The 19,692-nt window shown below is 43.0% G+C and overlaps 1 protein-coding gene and 1 long non-coding RNA gene across 9 annotated transcripts in view; one reads left to right on the top strand and one right to left on the bottom strand.

The window, feature by feature from the left end:
* Nucleotides 1-4,080, bottom strand: part of LOC132021663 (uncharacterized) — a 45,692-nt gene extending 41,612 nt beyond the window's left edge. Inside the window, exons 1-2 of the long non-coding RNA XR_009405421.1 lie at nt 4,001-4,080; nt 1,381-1,558 (exon numbers count right to left, since the gene is read on the bottom strand). This is a non-coding gene — a long non-coding RNA (uncharacterized LOC132021663). The remainder of the gene's footprint in view (nt 1-1,380; nt 1,559-4,000) is intronic.
* Nucleotides 4,081-4,103: 23 nt separating this feature from the next.
* ENTPD6 (ectonucleoside triphosphate diphosphohydrolase 6) overlaps nt 4,104-19,692 on the top strand; it is a 43,435-nt gene continuing 27,846 nt past the window's right edge. For 4 of the 8 annotated variants that reach the window (XM_059406403.1, XM_059406406.1, XM_059406407.1 and 1 more), the window contains exons 1-3: nt 4,104-4,256; nt 16,963-17,286; nt 18,881-18,957. In XM_059406403.1, coding sequence (XP_059262386.1) covers nt 16,995-17,286; nt 18,881-18,957 — 369 coding nt within the window. In that variant the 5' untranslated portion in view covers nt 4,104-4,256; nt 16,963-16,994. Of the gene's footprint in view, nt 4,281-16,962; nt 17,287-18,880; nt 18,958-19,692 lie in introns of those variants that run through there. The other 4 variants (XM_059406405.1, XM_059406404.1, XM_059406410.1 and 1 more) reach the window with 4 other exon arrangements.

Raw genomic sequence — 19,692 nt, forward strand, 5'->3', positions numbered from 1 at the left:
ACTCAGATGATTGCCTTAATAGATTAATAAAATATACAAAATAAAATTCAACATCCTGTAATGATTTTTTAAAACTATTAAACTGGATTAAAAGCTCTTAAAAGAAAGTTTTCTTAATCAGATGAGGTACACATTAATATTTAATGATTAAAAAGTTTCCATGGAAGGGAAAATAGCAAATATGCAGCTGCTCAAGGTGTTAAACAGAACAATCTTCCACATTAGTCCGTCTGATAGTTAACCCAGAACACTACTTACTCTTGTTATAGCCACATTTATTGGGGTCCCAACTAGATTATCACTATGGTGCAGGTGGCCTCTGTTGACCATATATCAGAAAGTCAAAGGAGACCTTGTAATGGCCAATGTGGCAGGCAGAAATAATAATAGCCAACCTCCTCTGGGCAAGAGGAAGTTTTCCCTCACATTTTTCATGTGTGTACTTTTGGAAAATGGAGGGCTAGCCATGAATGCAGAGGATGTGACTTTTCTGGAGAGTTAAGAAAGAAAAATTTGAATGGGAAAGCAGCAATTTGTGGTTATACTTTCCAGAGAATCAGAAGTGACTAAGATACTTTGTTATCAAAATGACCTGTGAGCAATGGGTGTCTTAGAAAAAAATCTCCCCAAAACAAATGCTAAAAAGGGAGTGTAAGTAGTTGGGGAGCCTAGATGGTTCAGTCAGTTAAGCATGTGCCTTTAGATCAGGTCATGATCTCAGGATTCTGGGATGGAGCCCCTTGTTGGGCTCCCTGCTCAGTGGGGAGTCTGCTTCCCCCCTCTGGCTCTCTGCCACTCATGCTCTCTATCTCACTTTCCCTCTGTCTCTCTCTAATAAAATAAAATCTTAAATAAAAAAGGAGTGTGTGACCCCAAGAAACTCTAATAGAGTGGGAAAGACAGGGACAGGGAGTAAGCCAGTATGGGTCATTGCTCTGGGCAACTGGGGCTCAATTACACTGTATACCTTGCCAGAGTGCTGTTCTACTTGAGGTGCAAGGGAGGGAGAGGTAAATGATCCAGGGTATTCACACCTGTCATTGCCTTAGCCAATGGAAGCATTAGCTCCCTGGTGCTTTGTTGTCTGGCATGCTTGCGCCAAAAGAAAGGTGTCATGGGGAGAATCATTGGTGATTGAAATGGGAAGGATATGGGGCAGGGAGGGTGCTGGTACATTCTGATACCAGGGCAGTGTGGAGTCCATGTGTTTCTGTTTCATGTAGTAGATCTGCAGATGTCCCCCTGGACTGATGTGAATAGGTAGATAAATCTGAGCAAGCATCTGCACAAAATAATGGGTTTCTGCCACTCTGTCCATAGTTACACTGGGTAAACTGAGGCAATTTAGTAACTCATTTACCTCTTCTAAAACTTCCTTACCTCCCAAAGGTAGGGCCAGTCATACCTCCCTGCTGTCAGAGCACTTGCACACATTGTCTGCCATCCCATATTGTTGGTATCTGTCCCATTTCCTGTATGTCCAGAACAGGTGCCACTTGGCTTCCATCATCTTTCACCCGAAGGACTGAGCTGCTGCTTCTTGGCTGAACAGTGAAAACTGCCAAAGCACTACAATTAATCTATGCATTCCTTCAACAAGTACTTATTGAGCATTGCTTTGGTTTGGGTTTCCCCAAAGGCACTCTGGACAAGAGCTTAGATCTAAGTAGTTTATTTGGGAAAGGGGGCCAAGGAAGAAGAAAAAGTCAACCCAAGGGGCTGGACATGACTGAGCTGGTTACCACTGTGGGAAACTCAGGCTCAATCCAACTCTCATGAAGCGTGGGAGGCTGAAGCATTCAAACCCAATTAGTTAAGGGTTAACTTCCCTGAACTTCCAGATTATTCCTGCTCCCAGGGCTACCAGAGAAAGTTCTAAGGTAAGCTCTACAGCGGACAGCAAAGATCTACTTGAGGTGGCAGCATTCATGGGAACTCTCCTCTGCCACTGGAGAGCTGAAGTCAGAAGTGGACTGAGGAAATAAGGTAATAACAGTGTCTGCTACAGGTACCTACCACAGGCCAGGCAGGGTGCTAGGTGCTACCCATGCAACAACCATCAGGACAAACCACTTCCTCACTTCCATGGAATTCACCTTTCAGTAAGGTATAAGGAATATACCAATGTACAAATGAGCAAATAAATAATGATGGGTTTGAAAAGTACTATTAAGTAAATTTTAAAAAAAGATTATCGGGGGAGGGGGACAGAACCACTCTAGATAAAATGTTTTCATGACATTTGAGTTGAGTCTTAAAGGAGGAGAAAGAATCTATGTCTCAGTCCATTGGGACTCCTATATGACTAAAATATCATACACTGGATGGTTTATAAATAGCAAACACGTATTTCCCACTGTTCTGGGGCATGGAAAGTTAAGATAAAGGCACTGGCAGATCTGGTTTCTAAGGGCTGGCTTCCTCAGAGGGCTGCCTTTTGGCTGTAACTGCACATTACAGAAGGAGTAAGGGAATTCTCTGGAATCTCTTTTATAAAGACATTAATCACATTCATCTCCCAAAGACCCTAATACTATCACCTTCAAGGTTTATGATATGAACATATAAATTTGGGGAGTATATAAATATTCATACCATAGCAGTTTACTAAGCAAAGACCTGGGGTAAGAGCTTTCCAAGCAGTGAATGGCATATACAAAAGCCCATGTCAGTGAAATTGACAAATTCTAGAAACTCTAGGAGTGAAATATGGTAAAGGTGATGTTATGGGTAAGGTGGACAGAACCAAGGTCATCACGGTTTCATGAACAGAAATTTCAAAATATTAGAATAAATGTAAATTTAAACTGTATGTGAGATAGAATTTTTCAAACAGTGGGTTGGCACAGATACAAAGGTTTGTAATGGTTCCACTGGGGAAAAGTGGGGAAACCCACACTCCCATATATTATTGTGGGTATGTAAGTACAATGTCTGCAATTTAGCCACATGTATCTTAATATTTAAAAGAAAAAGGGGAAGGAGGACATAGTCTTTACCATAGCAATTCTAAGAATTTTTCCTATAGATATACCCACATGTGCACACAAAAATAGTCCTCTAGGATCCTTGTAGCATTACTCATGACAGCAAGCACCTGGAACAAGGGACCATACGTGCTAACTGTTGTGTAACCAAGTCTTAGCAATTTGACCTGGTGAGTAAGGGCAGAGCCCAAGCAGGTGCTCATGGTGATGACATGCCCCATGCCAACTCCTGGTCTATGTATGTTGTCCCTATGTCCTGTCTGGTTAGCACTGACTCACTTTCAAAAGTGCCACCATCTTGACCACAGACCTAAGAGCACCGTGTGCTTCTGGAATCCACTAAGGGCCCTCCCAGGGTCTCCCCCTTCCCCTGCCCCACACCACCTCGAGATGGGGGGGGGCGGTTCTGAACCAGCTCCAGAGGAGGCACACACTCGGCTCCTTGGCCAGATGCTGTCACATGGGCAGCCCAGCTGCCAGGGAAGCTAGGAAGGCAGCTCCAGCACTGGGTTGAGCAAAAGGGGACTGACTGAGCAGACATCTGGCTGACCCTTCCACCATGATCCTTAAATAAACCGGGAGCCTGCGTGGATGCCTAAATAAACTCATGAGCTCCAGCCAACCTTGGCAGCACCTGGGAAGTTAGGAAAATGGGGGTCAAGAACAGGAGAGATTCTTCGCACTTGCCTGTCCTGTTGTAGTTGCATTTTCTATCTTGTATGACCTTCAAAAGAGAAGGCTGGGGTGGGGGACATGGCTTTAGGTGTGGAGGGACCCAAGGAAAATTCTAAACTTCCTCAGGTTGGTCAAGGTCAAGATTGTGAGGTTAGGGCGGTAACTCCTTGGCCAGCACCACAGCCTGCCCTGCCGCCCAGAGGAACCCCTGCGAGCTGGGACAGCAGCCGAATCCGGCCGGCGAGGGCCCGACTGGCGCTCTGGAGGCCAGACGGGCCAAGATCCTGGCCAGGGCTGACAGTAGGCAAACCTATTCTGAACGGAACCGTAACACTTACCCGCCAGAACACGCGCCCGCGTCTGCGCAGCGGGGTCCACCCCGCCCCGCCGGTCCGCCGCGCCTGCGCGCTGGGCCCCCAACGGCCCGCTCCGCCCAGCCGGTGACGCGACGAGCACGTGGGCGGGACTCCTGCTCCCGGGATCCTAGGGATCGCGGCTTGTAGGCGGAGGCCCGGGTAATGCCGGCCGGGAGCGAGAGCTAGGAAGCTTACTCTGGCGCCCGCGCGCTCGCGGGAAAAAGAACCTCCCTCGGTGGTAAGGCAGAGGGGACCCTGCCGGGTAAGGGCGGTCCGGGGGCGCGTGTGGGGCTGGCGGAATCCGCAGGGCCCGAGCAGCTGCACGTGGGCAGCCCGGTGTACTGCGCGCAGGAGGGGGCCTGAGTGGAAGAGGGTCGGGGTCTTGGGGATCTAGACCCACACACCTGTCAGCTCCTTGGTCTCTAGCAGCGGCTCCAGCAGGCGGACTCAGGGTCATTCGCACGCGGGTCTTCCCTCTTGCTGCCTTCCTGTCCTGGCTCCATTAGTCCTTCCAGAACTCTGGGTTCGGCTGACCTGTGAGGGAAGCGATCCGCGTTCTGGTTACTGGATGGGCCAGACAGCAAGGGTCTCTACCCAGAGGAAGCCTGGAGCTGTTGCATTCATTCATTCAGCGTTTGCTGACCCGCTTCCCAGCTCCACGCCAGCTGCAGGAGATCCAACAGGGGAAGGACTGGCGAGGCCCCCTTCCCTCCTGGGCCTCACAGCCCAGTTGGAAAGCCCAGGTAACAGGCAAGACCATGCCATTCTGAGACTACCGCAGATGGGAGGACAGTAAATTCTGACATTGCTCTGGTGACCAGAAAAGCTCAAGGTGGTTCTGCCTGAGCTGAGGCATGAGCGAACAGTGCTCCAGACTACCAGAAAGAGAGAGAAAGAGAAAGACACCCTGAGGTGGATGGAGCTGGACACCAGGCTCGACTCCCTTCAGTGGAAATTCTCTAGTCAGGAAAATGAAAGAGGAGGGAGAGATGGACAGGGACCATGGAGGAAGGAAGGGTGGCTGTATCTTAAGTTCAGCTCGGAGCCATAGAATGTTTTTTTGTTTTTTGTTTTTTGTTTTTTTCATAGAATGGTTTTAAGGGTTGAGGGAAAGCCTGACTTGTTTTTGTTGATTTTTATGATGAGCACAGCGCTCCATATCCCAGGTGTCCTTCCAACAGAATCAGCCACCCGGAAGTGTCTGGGTAGCTTCCAGGGTCATGCATACCAAGCCATACATTGTACATCCTTAAGATCCTGTGGTGGTCCTAGCCCATAGTCCTCCACCCCCCCCCCCCCCCCCAGTGTGGGAATCTGAAACTCTAGAAGGGAGGTTCTTGGGGATAGGTAGATAGCAACTGTGATTACAAGGGCTTTCTGACCCACTGTGCAAGAGCCATGATGGGTGGGGAATTCGGTTTTGTCTGGGGAGGTTCTCCTGTTGGTGTTACCAATAGGATAACAAGGTTCGTGGGTGTGGGGTAGTGGGGGGCATAGTAGTATAAATCCAGAAATTGTTTTCTGTACCCCCCATTTCTTCCCTTGTAAGCATCAATTGGCAAGTATGTCTCTCTCCCTTGTGGAACCTGATATGAAAAATCAGAGAGGTGGAGAACCTTGTAAAGAGATCTGGAAGAGCTTCCCCACCCACTGTGTCTTGTGGAAAGGAAACAACCCGTGGTGTTAACAGGGCTGACTCCTGTATGTATACTTTTTTCAGAAAAGGAGAAAGAAGTCAGTTTAAACCTCCAGGAGAACAAGTAGTGGTTTGTTAATGTCGTTTAAGTTTGGATAGGTTTTTAGCATATGTGGAAGTCATTTGCACATATGGCTCTTTTGTGTACTTTAAAGGAAAACCTTGAAGAAACTGGCTAACAGATTGTGTGGCCACTGATACATATCAGATAAAGCTTATATTTCCAAGAGCTCGCCTGCCTTCCCCAGCTCCTAGAAAGCTAGCTGAGGGATGGGGCAGGCACCTGCCTCCGGCCTCCGGCACCACTGTTCCACAACCAAATTCTCTCTGACCCCGACCTCCATTTGACAAAGGGTAGCCCCCGATAGGAGCCAGATGAGTACAAGTTTGCTGAGCCAAACCTGTTTGCCTTTGTGCACCTTTCATCATGCCCCACCCTACTCCCAGCCCACTTCTTATTCCCCACCTGGCTTACCCTTCCTTATGGCCTTGTTCTAGACTCTCTCTCTCTTATAAAGGACAAAACTAAAGCTGGGTCGTTTTCTTGAGCAAACCTCTAGGAAGAACCTGATTGACACATTACACTATGGTGTTAGTGGTCCCCATGAAAATGCAGTTTGCTCCTCTGGAAATTGTCTTACAGTGCTTAGTATTACTGAACACCTTAACCCAACGGAGTGAAGCTGGCTTTTAGGTTTGCACCTCCAAGACATGGAGGTGCCTGTGGGCCAGGCTGTTCCAAGCTCTGTGCTCCCTTAAATGTTTTCTGTTTGGACTCTGTTTATGTTGGGCTGAGCTTGTTGGTGTGTAACTGTAATGATATGCATGTAATTTCATGTGATATTTTTTGGTTGTCTAAAGTAGAGTCTTAATAGGGAAAGTGATTTGGAGACAGAAGCCACAAAGTCTTGTCTGTGCCTCACCACATGATTCCAGGCAAGTCTGTTGACGGATTCTCCCTGGGTCTTGGCACTATTTATTATATGGAAATAAGTTGTCGTCTGTTGTATGGTGTAAGTATTGGCTTTGTGGTTCTCTCAACAGGATATAGCATATGTAAAGGGTATTTTTTTAGTGGGTAATTAAGTTTATTTATTTATTTTAAAAGATTTCATTTTTTTATTTATTAGAGACAGAGCATGAGAGGGGAAAAGGTCAGAGGGAGAAACCGACTCCCCGTGGAACTGGGAGCCCGATGCGGGGCGTGATCCTAGGACTCTGGGATCATGACCTGAGCCCAGTTGCTTAACCAACTGAGCACCCAGGGGCCGTGGGTAGACAAGTTTAATAAAGAGCAACCTTTACCTCAAAATCTGTTGTACCACCACCATGATCAGATTAATCTGATCATGTAGGTCATGGTTCTTAGACTAACAAAGGGCATAATAAAAGTTGATTATGTGAAAGGGTCTTATACTGGTGCTGCACTGGCCCACTGGCAGAGAGGAACAGGAGAGCAAGGGGAAAAAAAAGAAGAAAAAAGAAAAAGAAGGAAAAAAAGAAGAAGAAGGATCTTTTAAAACAGTGTCAGATTATAAGATGTATTACTTTTATTATTAGTATTACTTTTGTGTCCTTATTGTTCATCCTTAGAAATAGTTGCTTTAGAACATTGTCCAAAAATACTTTTTGTTTAATGATTTCTTAGCAATGGAAAACTCTGGGTTACAGTAACCTAATGAAAGGAGGCCTGTGAGAAGTTTAGTTGTAGGGTGAGTGCTGGCTGCCTGGGAACAGGCATTCCCCAGGTCACATTTCAGCCTCTGCTCATTCCTGGGTCTTCTTTTTCTCATTGATGTCGTCACTCCTGATCTTAGCTAACATCCTCTTGATGCAGATCATTCCCTATGTCCCAACCCCAAACCTGCTGTCTCACAAGGGTCAGTTCCATTTCTGACCAATGTCCTGCTGTCATTTCATATTGAAAACCTGGTCACAATTGTCTCCTGCCCAAATAGCCCCTTCCTAAATGGCCTACTTGTGTTGGTGGCCATCATCTGGGTCCTGAAGCACTGTTGATGGCTCCATCAGCTAGACTCTCAGATAGCCTTCTTCACCAGCAAGTATTGACTGAATGGCTACTGGGCTCTGGCCTTGTTTTGGGGTTGGAAGACCCAGGACAAGTGGGCTGGTCCCTGTTTCTAGAGAGGCACTCCAACCAGGGGAAAGAAAGGCGAAATGAACAACTCCACATACTGTTTACTCAGGGACACTGAAAAGCCGAAGAGAGAAGCCTCTAGCTGCCAAGGTTCAGAGTGGCAGTAAACATCTTGGGTAGATTTTGTAGGAGTATGGAGAAAGGACCAAAGGAACAAGATTAAAAAAAAAAAAATGCTTAACGTAGAAAGAATCACATTAGGACATGACCTGCTGCTGTTGTTGAGAGAGTGAGGTGAGGCAGAATTGAAACTTTAAACGTTTGATGCAATAAGCAGGCCCAGCCCTCTTCCTTCTCCCTCCACCACTGCCTTTAGTCCTGTGCCCACAGAACTCATTTTTGTTACCTGTTTGGCCTCAGAGCCATTAAAGGATTTTTGTTCTTGTGGAAAATATATATAACATAAAATTTACCTTTTCAGCGATTTTAAGTTTACAGTTAGTGGCATTCATTACATTCACATTGTTGTGCCCATCATAGCTATTCATCTCCAGAACTTTTTCATCATTTCAAACTGAGTCTATGCACTCATTCAGCATTCCCTGCCCTACGCTAACCCCTGGAACCACTATTCTACACTCTGTCTCTGAATTTGACTACTCTAGATAATTGATGTAAGTGGACTATTAGTTCAGTTGTGACTGACTTATTTCATTTAGCATTGTGTCTTCAAGGTTCCATGTTGTAGCATGTGTCAGTTTCCTTCCTTTTTAAGGTGGAATAATAATCCATTTTGTATGTACACTACATTTTCTTTATCCATTCTTTATCCAACTACATTTCTTTATCCAAAATCAGTGGATTTTGGAGCTGTTTCCATTTCTTGGCTATTGTGAATAATGTGGCAGTGAACATGGGTATGCAAGTTCTCTCTTCAAGACCCTGCTTTCAATTCTTTTTCTGATATATACCCAGAAATAAGATTGCTGGATCTATATGGTGATTCTATTTTTAGTTTTTGAGGAACATCTGTACTATTCTCCATAGTGGTTCAACCATTTTATAATCCCACAGAGGGGGATATCTAGGTGTCTCAGTCAGTTAAGCATCTGCCATGGGCTCAGATCATGATCCCAGAGTCCTGGGATCGAGCCTGGCTTTGGGCTCCTTGCTCAGCAGGAAGCCCGTTTCTCCCTCTCCCTGCCACTCCCTTTCTCTCACTGCTTATATGCACACACTCTCTGTCAAATAAAATCTTTAAAAAATATATATAATCCCACAGAGGTTCTAATTTCTCCATCCCTTTTCCAACACTTTAGTGGCTATCCTAATGGGTGTGAAATGATACGTCATTGTGGTTTTGCGTATCTAATGATTAGTGCTGTTGAGCATCTTTTCATATGCTTGTTCGTCATTTATGTATCTTTTTTTTTAAGATTTTATTTATTTATTTATTTATTTATTTGAAAGAGAGAGAGAGAGATCACAAGTAGGCAGAGAGGCCAGGCAGAGAGAGAAAAGGGGAAGCAGGCTCCCCGCTGAGCAGAGAGCCCGATATGGGGCTCAATCCCAGGACCCTGGGATCATGACCCAAGCCGAAGGCAGAGGCTTTAACCTACTGAGCCACCCAGGTGCTCCAGTCATTTATGTATCTTTAAAGAGGTGTGTATCCAGATGCTTTGCATGCATTTATGCTATGAATTAAGTTCAGTTTTTTTGTTGTCGAGTTCTAGTTCTCTGTATTCCAGATATTAATCTCTGAGCAGATATGATTTGCAAATATGTCTTCCTATCCTGTGGGTTGCCTTTTCTCTCTGTGGTTAGTGTCCATTGATGCATAGTTTTTTTAATTGTCACATTTGTCTTTTTGCTTTTGCTCTCCTGTTTTTGCTTCTGGTACTTTTCCAAGAAATCATCGCCAAATTCAACGTTACAAAGCTTTTCTACTATATTTTCTTCTAGGAGTTTATATAGTTTTAGGTTTTATACTTAGGTCTTCAATCCATTTTGGGTTAATTTCTGCATATGCTGTAAGGTAAGGATCCAACTTCAGTCCTTTTTAGGTGGATATCCAGTTTTGCCAGTACCGTTTGTTAAGGAGACTGTCCTTTCCCCTATTAATGGTCTTGGTACCCTTGTCAAAGATCATTTTATCATATATGTGAAGGTTTATTTCTGGGGTTTCTGTTCTGTTCCATTTGTTTTTGTGTCTGTCTTTCTACCACTACCACAAGTTGTTGATTAGTGTGGCTTTATAGTTTTATAGTTTTGAAATCAGGAAGTATTAGGCTTCCAACTTTGTTCTTTTTCAGAATTGTTTTGTGATTTGGGGTCCCTTGAGATTCCTTGTATCTCCTATGAATGTTAGAATTTTTTTCCCTGTCTCTACAAAAAAAAAAAAAAAAAAAGCCATTTGGATTTTTATAGGGATTGAATTGAATCTGTGGACCACTATAGCTAGTATTGATACCTTTATCAATATTAAGTCTTCCCATCCATGAATGCAGGATATCTATTTGACTCTTAATTTTCTTTCAGCTATGTTTTGTTTTGTAGTGTTCAGGGTACAAGGCTTTCACTTCCTTGGTTAACTTTATTTTTAAGTATTTTATTCTTTTTGATGCTATTGTAAATAGAATTGTTTTCTTCCTTTTCAAATTGTTCATTATAATGGATAGAAACAATTGATTTTTGTGTGTTGATATTATGTACTGTTGAAATTATTAGTTCTTAACAGTTACTTTCCTTCCTTGTGGAATCTTTAGGGCTTTCTACATATAAGATCATTTAATCTATGAACAGATAGTTTTACTTCTTCCTTCTCAATTTGGATGGCTTTTAATTTTTTTCTTTACTAATTGACCTGGCTAGAACTTCCAGTACTATGTTGAAGGGAAACATTGAAAACAGACATTCTTTCTTGGTCCTGATTTTAAAGTAAAAGAGTTTTCAGTCTTTCACCACTGAGTCATGTTAGCTGTTGGATTTTCATATATGGCCTTTATTATGTTGAGGTATTTTCCTCCTATTCCTGTTTATTGGTTATGTTCATTATGGAAAGGTATCAGGTTTTATTAAATGCTTTTTCTGCATCAATTGAGATGATCATACTGATTTTCCCCTTTATTCTGGGTGTTTTTTTAAGACTTTATTTTTACTTACTTATTTGAGAGAGAGAGAGAGAGAGAGAGAGTGTGTGTGTGAGAGAGAGAGAGAGAGTGGGAGAGAGAGAGAGAGAGAGAGAAAGAGCTGGAGAAGAAGCAGAGGGAGACAGACAGGCAGATTCTGTGCTCAGCACAGAGTCCAATGGGCCAGATCTCATGACTACAAGATCATGACCTGAGCTGAAATCAAAAGTTGGATACTTAACCAACTGAGCCACTGAGGCGCCCTCCCCCCTTTATTCTGTTAATGTGATATATTTGCCTTGATGGATTTTCAAATCTTGAACCATCCTTGTATTCCAGGAATAAATCCCACTTGGTCCCTTTGCCCTGTGGCTGAATTCAGTTTGCTGCTTTTTTTTTTTTTTTTTTGAGGATTTTTACATCACTATTCATAAAGAATGATGATCTGTATATTTTTGTAGTGTCTTTGTCTGGCTTTGGTGTTAGGGTAATGCTGGCCTCATAGAATGAGTTAAGAAGTGGTCCCTTCTCTTCATTTTTTGGGAAGATTTTGGAATTCTTCTTGAAATGTTTGGTAAAATCAGAGGTGACCAACAAATCAGTATTCATTTGGGCCAGGGCTTTTCTTTGTTGGGAGATTTTTGAATACTGATTTGGTCGCCTTACTAGTTATGTGTCTTTAGATTTTTATTTCTTCATAATTCATCTTGGTAGATTGTATGTTTCTAGGAATTTGTTTATTTCATGTAGGTTATCCAATTTATTAGTGTACAATGGTTCATAATACTCATAAGCATTTTAATTCTATAAAATCAGTAGTAATGTTTCTTCTTTCATTTCTGATTTTAGTTATAATTTGAATCTTCTCTCTTTTTTTTTTTTTAAAAGATTTTATTTATTCTTCAGAGAGAGAGGGAGAGAGAGCGAGCACAGGCAGACAGAATGGCAGGCAGAGACTGAGGGAGAAGCAGGCTCCCTGCTGAGCAAGGAGCCCAATGTGGGACTCAATCCCAGGACGCTGGGATCATGACCCGAGCCGAAGGCAGCTGCTCAACCAACTGAGCCACCCAGGCGTCCCAAATCTTCTCTCTTTATTCCTTAGTTAAGATAGCTGAAGGTTTCAGTTATGGTCATCTTTTCAAAGAACCAACTCTTAGTTTCATGGATATTTCTCTGTTGATTTTCTATGCTCTATTTATCCTGCTTTAATTTTTATTGTTTGTTTTCTTCTAGCTCTGTGCTTAATTAATTCTTTTGGGGGGCACTTGCGTGGCTCAGCATCCATCTGAGCTTAACCATCCAACTGATGGTTAAGCATCCAACTCTTGATTTCTACTCAAGTCCATCTGAGGGTCCTAAGTTCAAGCCCTGTGTTGGACTCCATGCTGGATGTGGAGGCTACTTATAAAAAATAAATAAAAGTTAAAAATGTTTAAAAATAAGTATGTGAGTGGGGGGATGGGGTAACTTAGTAATGGGCATTAAGGAGGGCCCCTGATGTGATGAGCATGGGATGTTATATGCAACTGATGAATTACTGAACACTACATTTGAAACTAATGATGTTGGCTAATTTAATTTAATTTTTTAAAAAATGTTTAAAAATAAGTAAGTTGTTCTTTTTTAGTTTCTTAAGGTATACAGTTAGGTTGTTGGTTTGCAATCTTTTCTTTTAATGTGAGCATTTACAGGTATAATTTTCCCTATTGGTACTGCTTTAACTGCATTCCATAATGTTGTGTTTTCATTTTCATTTGTCACAAGATACTTTCTGATTTCCCTTTTGATTTCTTTTATGACCCATTGGTTGTTTTAAGAGTGTGGTATTTAGGGGCACCTGGGTGGCTCAGTTGGTTAAGTCTGCCTTTGGCTCAGGTCATGATCTCAGGGTCGTGGGATCAAGCCCTGCATTGGGCTCCCTGCTTAACAGGGGAGTCTGTTTCTCTCTTGTTCTATCTCACATAGATCCTTTCACTCTTGTTCTATCGCAAGTAAATTAAAAAAAAAATTTTTTTAAGTGTGGTGTTTAGTTTCCAGGTATTTGGGGATTTTCTAGCTTTCCTTTTCCTGTTAACTTCTAGTTTCATTCCATTGTGATCAGAATATATACTTTGTGATCTTTTAAAATATATATCCTTGATGAACAAGGATGCAAAAATTCTCACCAAAATACTACCCAGTAGGATCCAACAGTACATTAAAAGGATTATTCACCACAACTAAGAGAGATTTATTCCTGGGCTGCAAGTTTGGTTCAATATCTACAAGTCAATCAATGTGATACAATACATTAATAAAGAACAAGTACCGTATGATACTGTCATTAGATGCTGAAAAGCATTTGACAAAGTACAGCATCCTTTCACGATCAAAGCTCTTCAGAGTGTAGGGATAGAAGGTACATACCTCAATATCATAAAAGCCATCTATGAAAAACCCACAGTGAATATTATTCTCAATGGGGAAAAACTGAGAGCTTTTTCCCTAAGGTCAGGATCATAGCAGGGATATCCACTATCACCACTGCTATTCAACATAGTACTAGAAATCCTAGCCTCAGTAATCAGACAACAAAAAGAAATTAAACATCTGAATCAGAAAAGAAGTCAAACTTTCACTCTTTGCAGATGATATGATACTTTATTCTACATAAAACCCAAAAGACTCCACTCCAAAACTACTAGAACGCTTACAGGAATTCAGTAAAGTGTCAGGATATAAAATCAATGCACAGAACTCAGTTGCATTTCTCTACACCAACAAGACAGAGAAAAGAAAGTAAGGAGTCGATCCCATTTACAAATGTATCCAAAACCATAAGACACCTAGGAATAAACCTAACCAAAGAGGCAAAGAATCTATACTCAAGAAACTGTCAAGTACTCATGAAAGAAATTGAGGAAGACACAAAGAAATGGAAAAATGTTCTGTGATCACAGACTGGAAGAACAAATATTGTGAAAATGTCTATGCTACCTAAAGCAATCTACACATTTAACACAATCCCTATCAAAATACCATCAATTTTTTTTTTCGAAGAAATGGAGCAAATAATGCTAAAATTTATATGGAACCAGAAAAGACCCCAAATAGCCAGAGGAATGTTGAAAAAGAAAAACAAGTTGGTGGTATCACGATTCCAGACTTCAAGCCCTGTTACAAAGCTGTAATCAAGACAATATGGGGGCTCCTGGGTGGCTCAGTGGGTTGAAGCCTCTGCTTTCGGCTCAGGTCATGATCCCAGGGTCCTAGGATTGAGCCCTGCATCGGGCTTTCTGCTCAGCAGGGAGCCTGCTTCCCTTCCTCTCTCTCTCTGCCTGCCTCTCTGCCTACTTGTGATCTCTGTCTGTCAAATAAATAAATAAAATCTTAAAAAAAAAAAAAGAAATGAAATCTTGTCATTTGCAACAACATGGATGGAACTAGAGGGTATTGTGTTGAGTGAAATAAGTCAATCAGAGGACAGTTACCATATGATCTCTGATGTGAGGAATTTGAGAAGCAGGGCAGGGAGCTGTTGGGGGTAGGGAAGGAAAAAATGAAACAAGATGAGAGGGAGACAAACCATAAGAGACTCTTAATCTCATGAAACAGAGTTGCTGGGGAGTAGAGAGGTAGGGATAAGGTGGCTGGGTTATGGACATTGGGGAGTGAGGGCATGTGCTATGGTGAGTGCTGTGAAATGTGTAAGCCTGATGATTCACAGACCTGTACCCCTGGAGCAAATAATACATTATATGTTAATTAAAAACATACATTGAGACATGTTCTGTAGCCTGTCATTGGGGTACAGATGGCCCTTCTTTTCACTACATCTGTATCTTTGGGGTTTATACGCAGTAGTGCAATGAGCATGGAATGTTTTTCCATTTCTTTGTGTCCTCCTCAATTTCTTCCATAAGTGTTCTGTAAGTTTTCAGAGTATAAGTCCTTCTTTGGTTAGGGTTATTCCCAAGTATCTTACAGTTTTTGCTGCAATTAGAATTTGGATCAAGTTCTTAATTTCTCTTTGTTCTGTCTCATTGTTAGTCTATAGAAATGCAGCTGATTTGCTGAATTCCTGTATGAGTTATAGCAATTCTTGGTTAGAGTCTTTTGGGTTTTCCACATAGAATATCATGTCATCTGCAAAGAGTGAGAGTTTGACTTCTTTGCCGATTTGGATGTCTTTTATTTCTTTTTATTTATGATTGCTGAGGCTAGGACTTCTAGCACTATGTAGAACAACAGTAGTTGAGAGTGGGCATCACTGTCGTGTTCCTGACTTCAAGGGAAAAGCTCTCAGTTTTTCCCCATTGAGAGTGATACTCTCTGTGGGCTTTTCATAAGGGCTTTTATGATATTGAGGTATATTCCCTTTACTACTGTGGAGAGTTTTAAGAAAGGATGCTGTGTTTTGTTTTGCTTCGTTTTTTGTTTTTTAAAGATCTTATTTATTTATTTGACAGACAGAGATCACAAGTAGGCAGAGCAGCAGACAGAGAGAGAGGAAGGGAAGCAGGCTCCCTGCTGAGCATGGATTCCCGATGCGATGCGGGGCTCTTTCCCAGAACCCTGAAATCATGACCTGAGCTGAAGACAGAGGCTTTAACCCACTGAGCCACCCAGGTGCCCCAGGATGCTGTATTTTATCAAATGCTTTTTCTGCATCAATTGAGAGGATTGTATGGGCCTTATCCTTTCTTTTATTGTGATGTATCTTGATTGATTTGCGGATGTTGAACCACTTTGCAGCCCAAGAATAAATCCTACTTGGTTGTGGTGAACAGTCTTTTTTTTTTTTTTTGAACAGTCTTCTTAATGTTTTGTTAGATCTTTTTTTAAAATAATCTTTATTATTTTTTTAAATAAACATATAATGTATTATTAGCCCCAGGGGTGCAGATCTGTGAATCGCCAGGTTTACACACTTCATAGCACTCACCATAGCACTTATCCTCCCCAATGTCTGTAACCCCACCCACCACTCTCTCCCTGTATTATTGGATCTTAATGTATTATTGGATCCTATTGCCTAGTATCTTGGTGAGAATTTTTGCATCCATGTTTATCAGGGATATTGGTCTGTTATGTGCCTTTCTTTCAACATGGCACTTTCCTGTCTCCTTACCTCTAGAAGTGTCCACTCCACTTGCCACAACAGAGTTAGGGATGGACACAGGTGGACATTCCCCAAGGGTAGGGGATCCTTGAGAATCAAGTACCCCACTTCTTGTCCTTTGAAGCCTCAGGTTGTCAGCATGTAATCCTTTAATAGCCATATTCCACTGTTTTCTCTCCAAACTTTGAAGCATGGTGTCTTACACCAGAAGCTGCTAAGAAAGCCCAAACAAATGCATTCATTTGGGGGCACAGGGGGCATTGAACAAAGACAGTGGTGCTGAGGTAGTTCTTTTGATATTCAGGTAGGATTTTCATAAGCTTGGAAAGCACACAGGCATTATTTCCTCCTTGGCAGAGTGTAGTACCTGAGTGAAAAGAGACATCTGTGAAACCTCCAGGAAAATGAGCTGCATTTCTCAGATATGGCTGGGGCTCACTGTAGTTCCCAAGGGATGAGACTTTAAGCCTTCTAAGAATTGAATATCTGTATAGAAGAGGAAGTGAGAATTGAAAAAATGAATTGGACATGTGTTTATGTACCTTGAAAAGTTTGGGGACACCATTTACATGTGGCTTTTTAAAGTGGCAACAAGTCCAAAAACCACTAGTCTGGAACATTACTTGCTGGGGACCAGGCTCAGGCCTTAGAGCCAGCAGTTGTGGGTCTGTGCCCCAAGTCAGACCCTCCAGGACCTGCTGCCTCGAACAGGTTTTCTGGTCTTTGTAAAATCCAGTTTCTGTTCTCTTCTGTAAATTGGGCTCATACCTCTGGAAGCACTTTGAGGACTGAATGAAACTTCTGATTCCAGGGGGAAAATGCAGACCAGTTTCTGGCTGATCATTTTGTCCCTAAGCACAGGAATTTCTGACTTGCCCCAGAAGCTTGTATCCTAACATGTCTTTCCTGCCTTCCCTTCAGCAGCTGCAGCACAGTCCTCAGCAGACAGAGAAATGAGAAAAATACCAAATAATGGGAACCTGAAGATGACAAAGGTGGTGTACCCCCTGGGGCTGTTCATATGCCTGTTCATCTATGTCGCCTACATCAAGTGGCACTGGGCCTCTGCCACCCAGGCCTTCTTCAGCATCACTGAGGTGGCATCAGGGGCCCGGAGGGGCCACCAGGCTCACAGTGCCCCAGGGACAGCTGCACATGGTCATGAAGTTTTCTACGGCATCATGTTTGATGCAGGAAGCACTGGAACCCGCGTCCACATCTTCCAGTTCAACCGGCAGCCTGGAGGTGTGCTGGGTAGAGTGCCTTGGCCTCTCACTGCTAGGATCTCTTCACTCACAGCAGAGCTCTTGGGATCTCTTTCACTTACAGCACAGTGGTTAGGCTGGATGCCCTGCCTCGGACTCACCTGGAAGCTTGTCAAAAATACAGGTTCCCAGAGAGGCTGGTTCAGGTTTGGGTTGGGGCCCAGGAATCTAAGTTTCCCAGGACTCCCTGACTGTCCTTACTCACAGTAGCTTCTGGTGACCAACTGAAGGCATCTGAGATCCATGAGGGTGTTGGGTGGCCTGTCTAATCCCAGCATTCAGCAGCAGGTCAGGTGGCCAGGATCATGACTTAGGCCAGAAGCTGCATTGAGAGAGTTTAAGGTAGGAAGTTGCTCCTGACGGGCTAGTATGAGGCAGAGTCTGGGAAGTCATGAACTAGCCAAGGAACTGGGACCTAGACTGACATGGTGCAGCCCAGTGGGTCCAGTCAGAGTGACAGATGAGAGTGGCCTCAGCAGTGAGAAGGTTGCTGGAGCCTGAGCCCCATTATAACCTGTGTTATAAACTGGGGATGGGGGTCCGCAGGCTTCCGGCACTAGGGTGGAGGGAGTTTATATGTATTCTCCCGTAGCTGCTTCTGTGGGGAGATCCAGTCCAGTGCGCAGCTCTGTACTCTATCCTTTCTCCCTTTGATCTCCTTTCCTGTCACCTCTTGAACCCTCCTGCTCTGAGAGTCACCCTCCAGCTTCTAGCCTGAGTGTTTTCCCCCTGACTGCTCAGGAGGTCCATTGGCCACAGCTGATTCTTTGCTGACCCTCAATACCTTTTGAGTAGACACTGTTCTGGGCATTTAACAGAGCTGGTGGCAACAGACACTGTTAGTAGCTCTCTCCAGAGCTGTCATGTTTTACTTTTCATCTGCTTTATCTTTTAACTCACTTCAGTAGTTGTTTTTATCTGCCAGACCTACCTACCTTCAAAAATGGTTTTTAAGCTTTTAAGACAACTTGTCAGCATGTAATCCTTTAATAGCCATAGTCCAGTGTTTTATCTCTAAAGAGACCTCCTTTCAAAAAGTTCTGTCCCTGATTTTTCCTCCTGGGTCTTCATGTCCAAATTCAGGCCAACATCCCTTGGCCACCAATGTGCCTCTAAACAGTCCCCTGCTGTATGCACATGAATCCAGGGCCTTCATAATTTAGGACAACTGTTTTTTTAAACGAAGAGAAAAAAAATGTTCTTTAGAACCTACTACACCTATCCCAGGATAGAAAAATAACTTTTATATTTGCAGTTTAGAATTATCTGCCCTGCTCCTCAGTCAATGTAACAGGAATTAACCATATTAAAATTCAGCAGTTTAGATGGATAGTTTTATATGTAAATCATATCTCAGTAAATTGGGTTTTTTTTTTTTTTTTTTAAGTTCTGACCAAAGCATCAGGTAGAATGCTTATTTTGTTTATCTGGGCTAAAGAGGCAGTGTTCCGGTCACTTTGGAATTGGTCTGATTTCAGACATTTGCCTTTAAAAAGGGTGGCTAGCCATAATTGTATATATTCATATATATGTTCACATTTGTACTTTTTTTTTTAAACATGTTTTCCTCTTAGAAACTCCCACGTTGACCCATGAGACATTCAAAGCACTGAAGCCAGGTCTTTCTGCTTATGCTGATGATGTTGAAAAGGTAATGATTTTCTCTCAGGTCTATTTGTCCTTCAGATTTGTTTTTCAGCTCGGCAACTTGTTAAAGCCAACTCCCTTTCTCGAGTGTGTTGATCTTTGCAGAGGAAAGCATCTCTGATAGTGCTGCCCTGAGACATTTCATGCTATTTAGGATAGTCAGTTGGGGAAACTGGTACAGTGCATGGGGCCAAAGGAGGACCACGACCCCTACCCCACCACCTTCCCCCACACTCCAGCTTCCCAGGCCCTTCCCCCAACCACCAGGCATGCCACCCAGAAGTCTTGGCGCAGTTCAAAAACACAAAGGCTACAAACTGACAAAAAAAACAGTGTTTGAGGGTTTGTTTTTATTCCAGTTCCTTCAACTGAAGATGACAAAAGTTGACAAAAAAATTGAACTTAAAATGTATTTTGCAAAAATCCACAAAACCAAATAAGTGTAAAAGTGACTTACTTAAACTGTCCAATAATGATTTTTGTAAATTCATAACTTTTATACTTCTCAACTCCTTAAAGCTTACAGCTGCACTCATTCAGGACACCTGTATTTCTGCTAAGGTGCTGATGAAATGGACTGGGTAGTAACATAGCTACTATTTCCTTTTGAGTCAAGTATGTCAGGGCACCTGAGTGGCTCAGTTCAGGGCGTGATCCTGGGGTCCTGGGTTTGAGCCTCATGTCAGGCTCCCCAGTGGGGAGCCTACTTCTCCCTCTGCTGCTGCCCCTGCTTGTACTC

This window comes from Mustela nigripes, chromosome 7 (genome assembly GCF_022355385.1).
Source record: "Mustela nigripes isolate SB6536 chromosome 7, MUSNIG.SB6536, whole genome shotgun sequence".
Classification (NCBI taxonomy): domain Eukaryota; kingdom Metazoa; phylum Chordata; class Mammalia; order Carnivora; family Mustelidae; genus Mustela; species Mustela nigripes.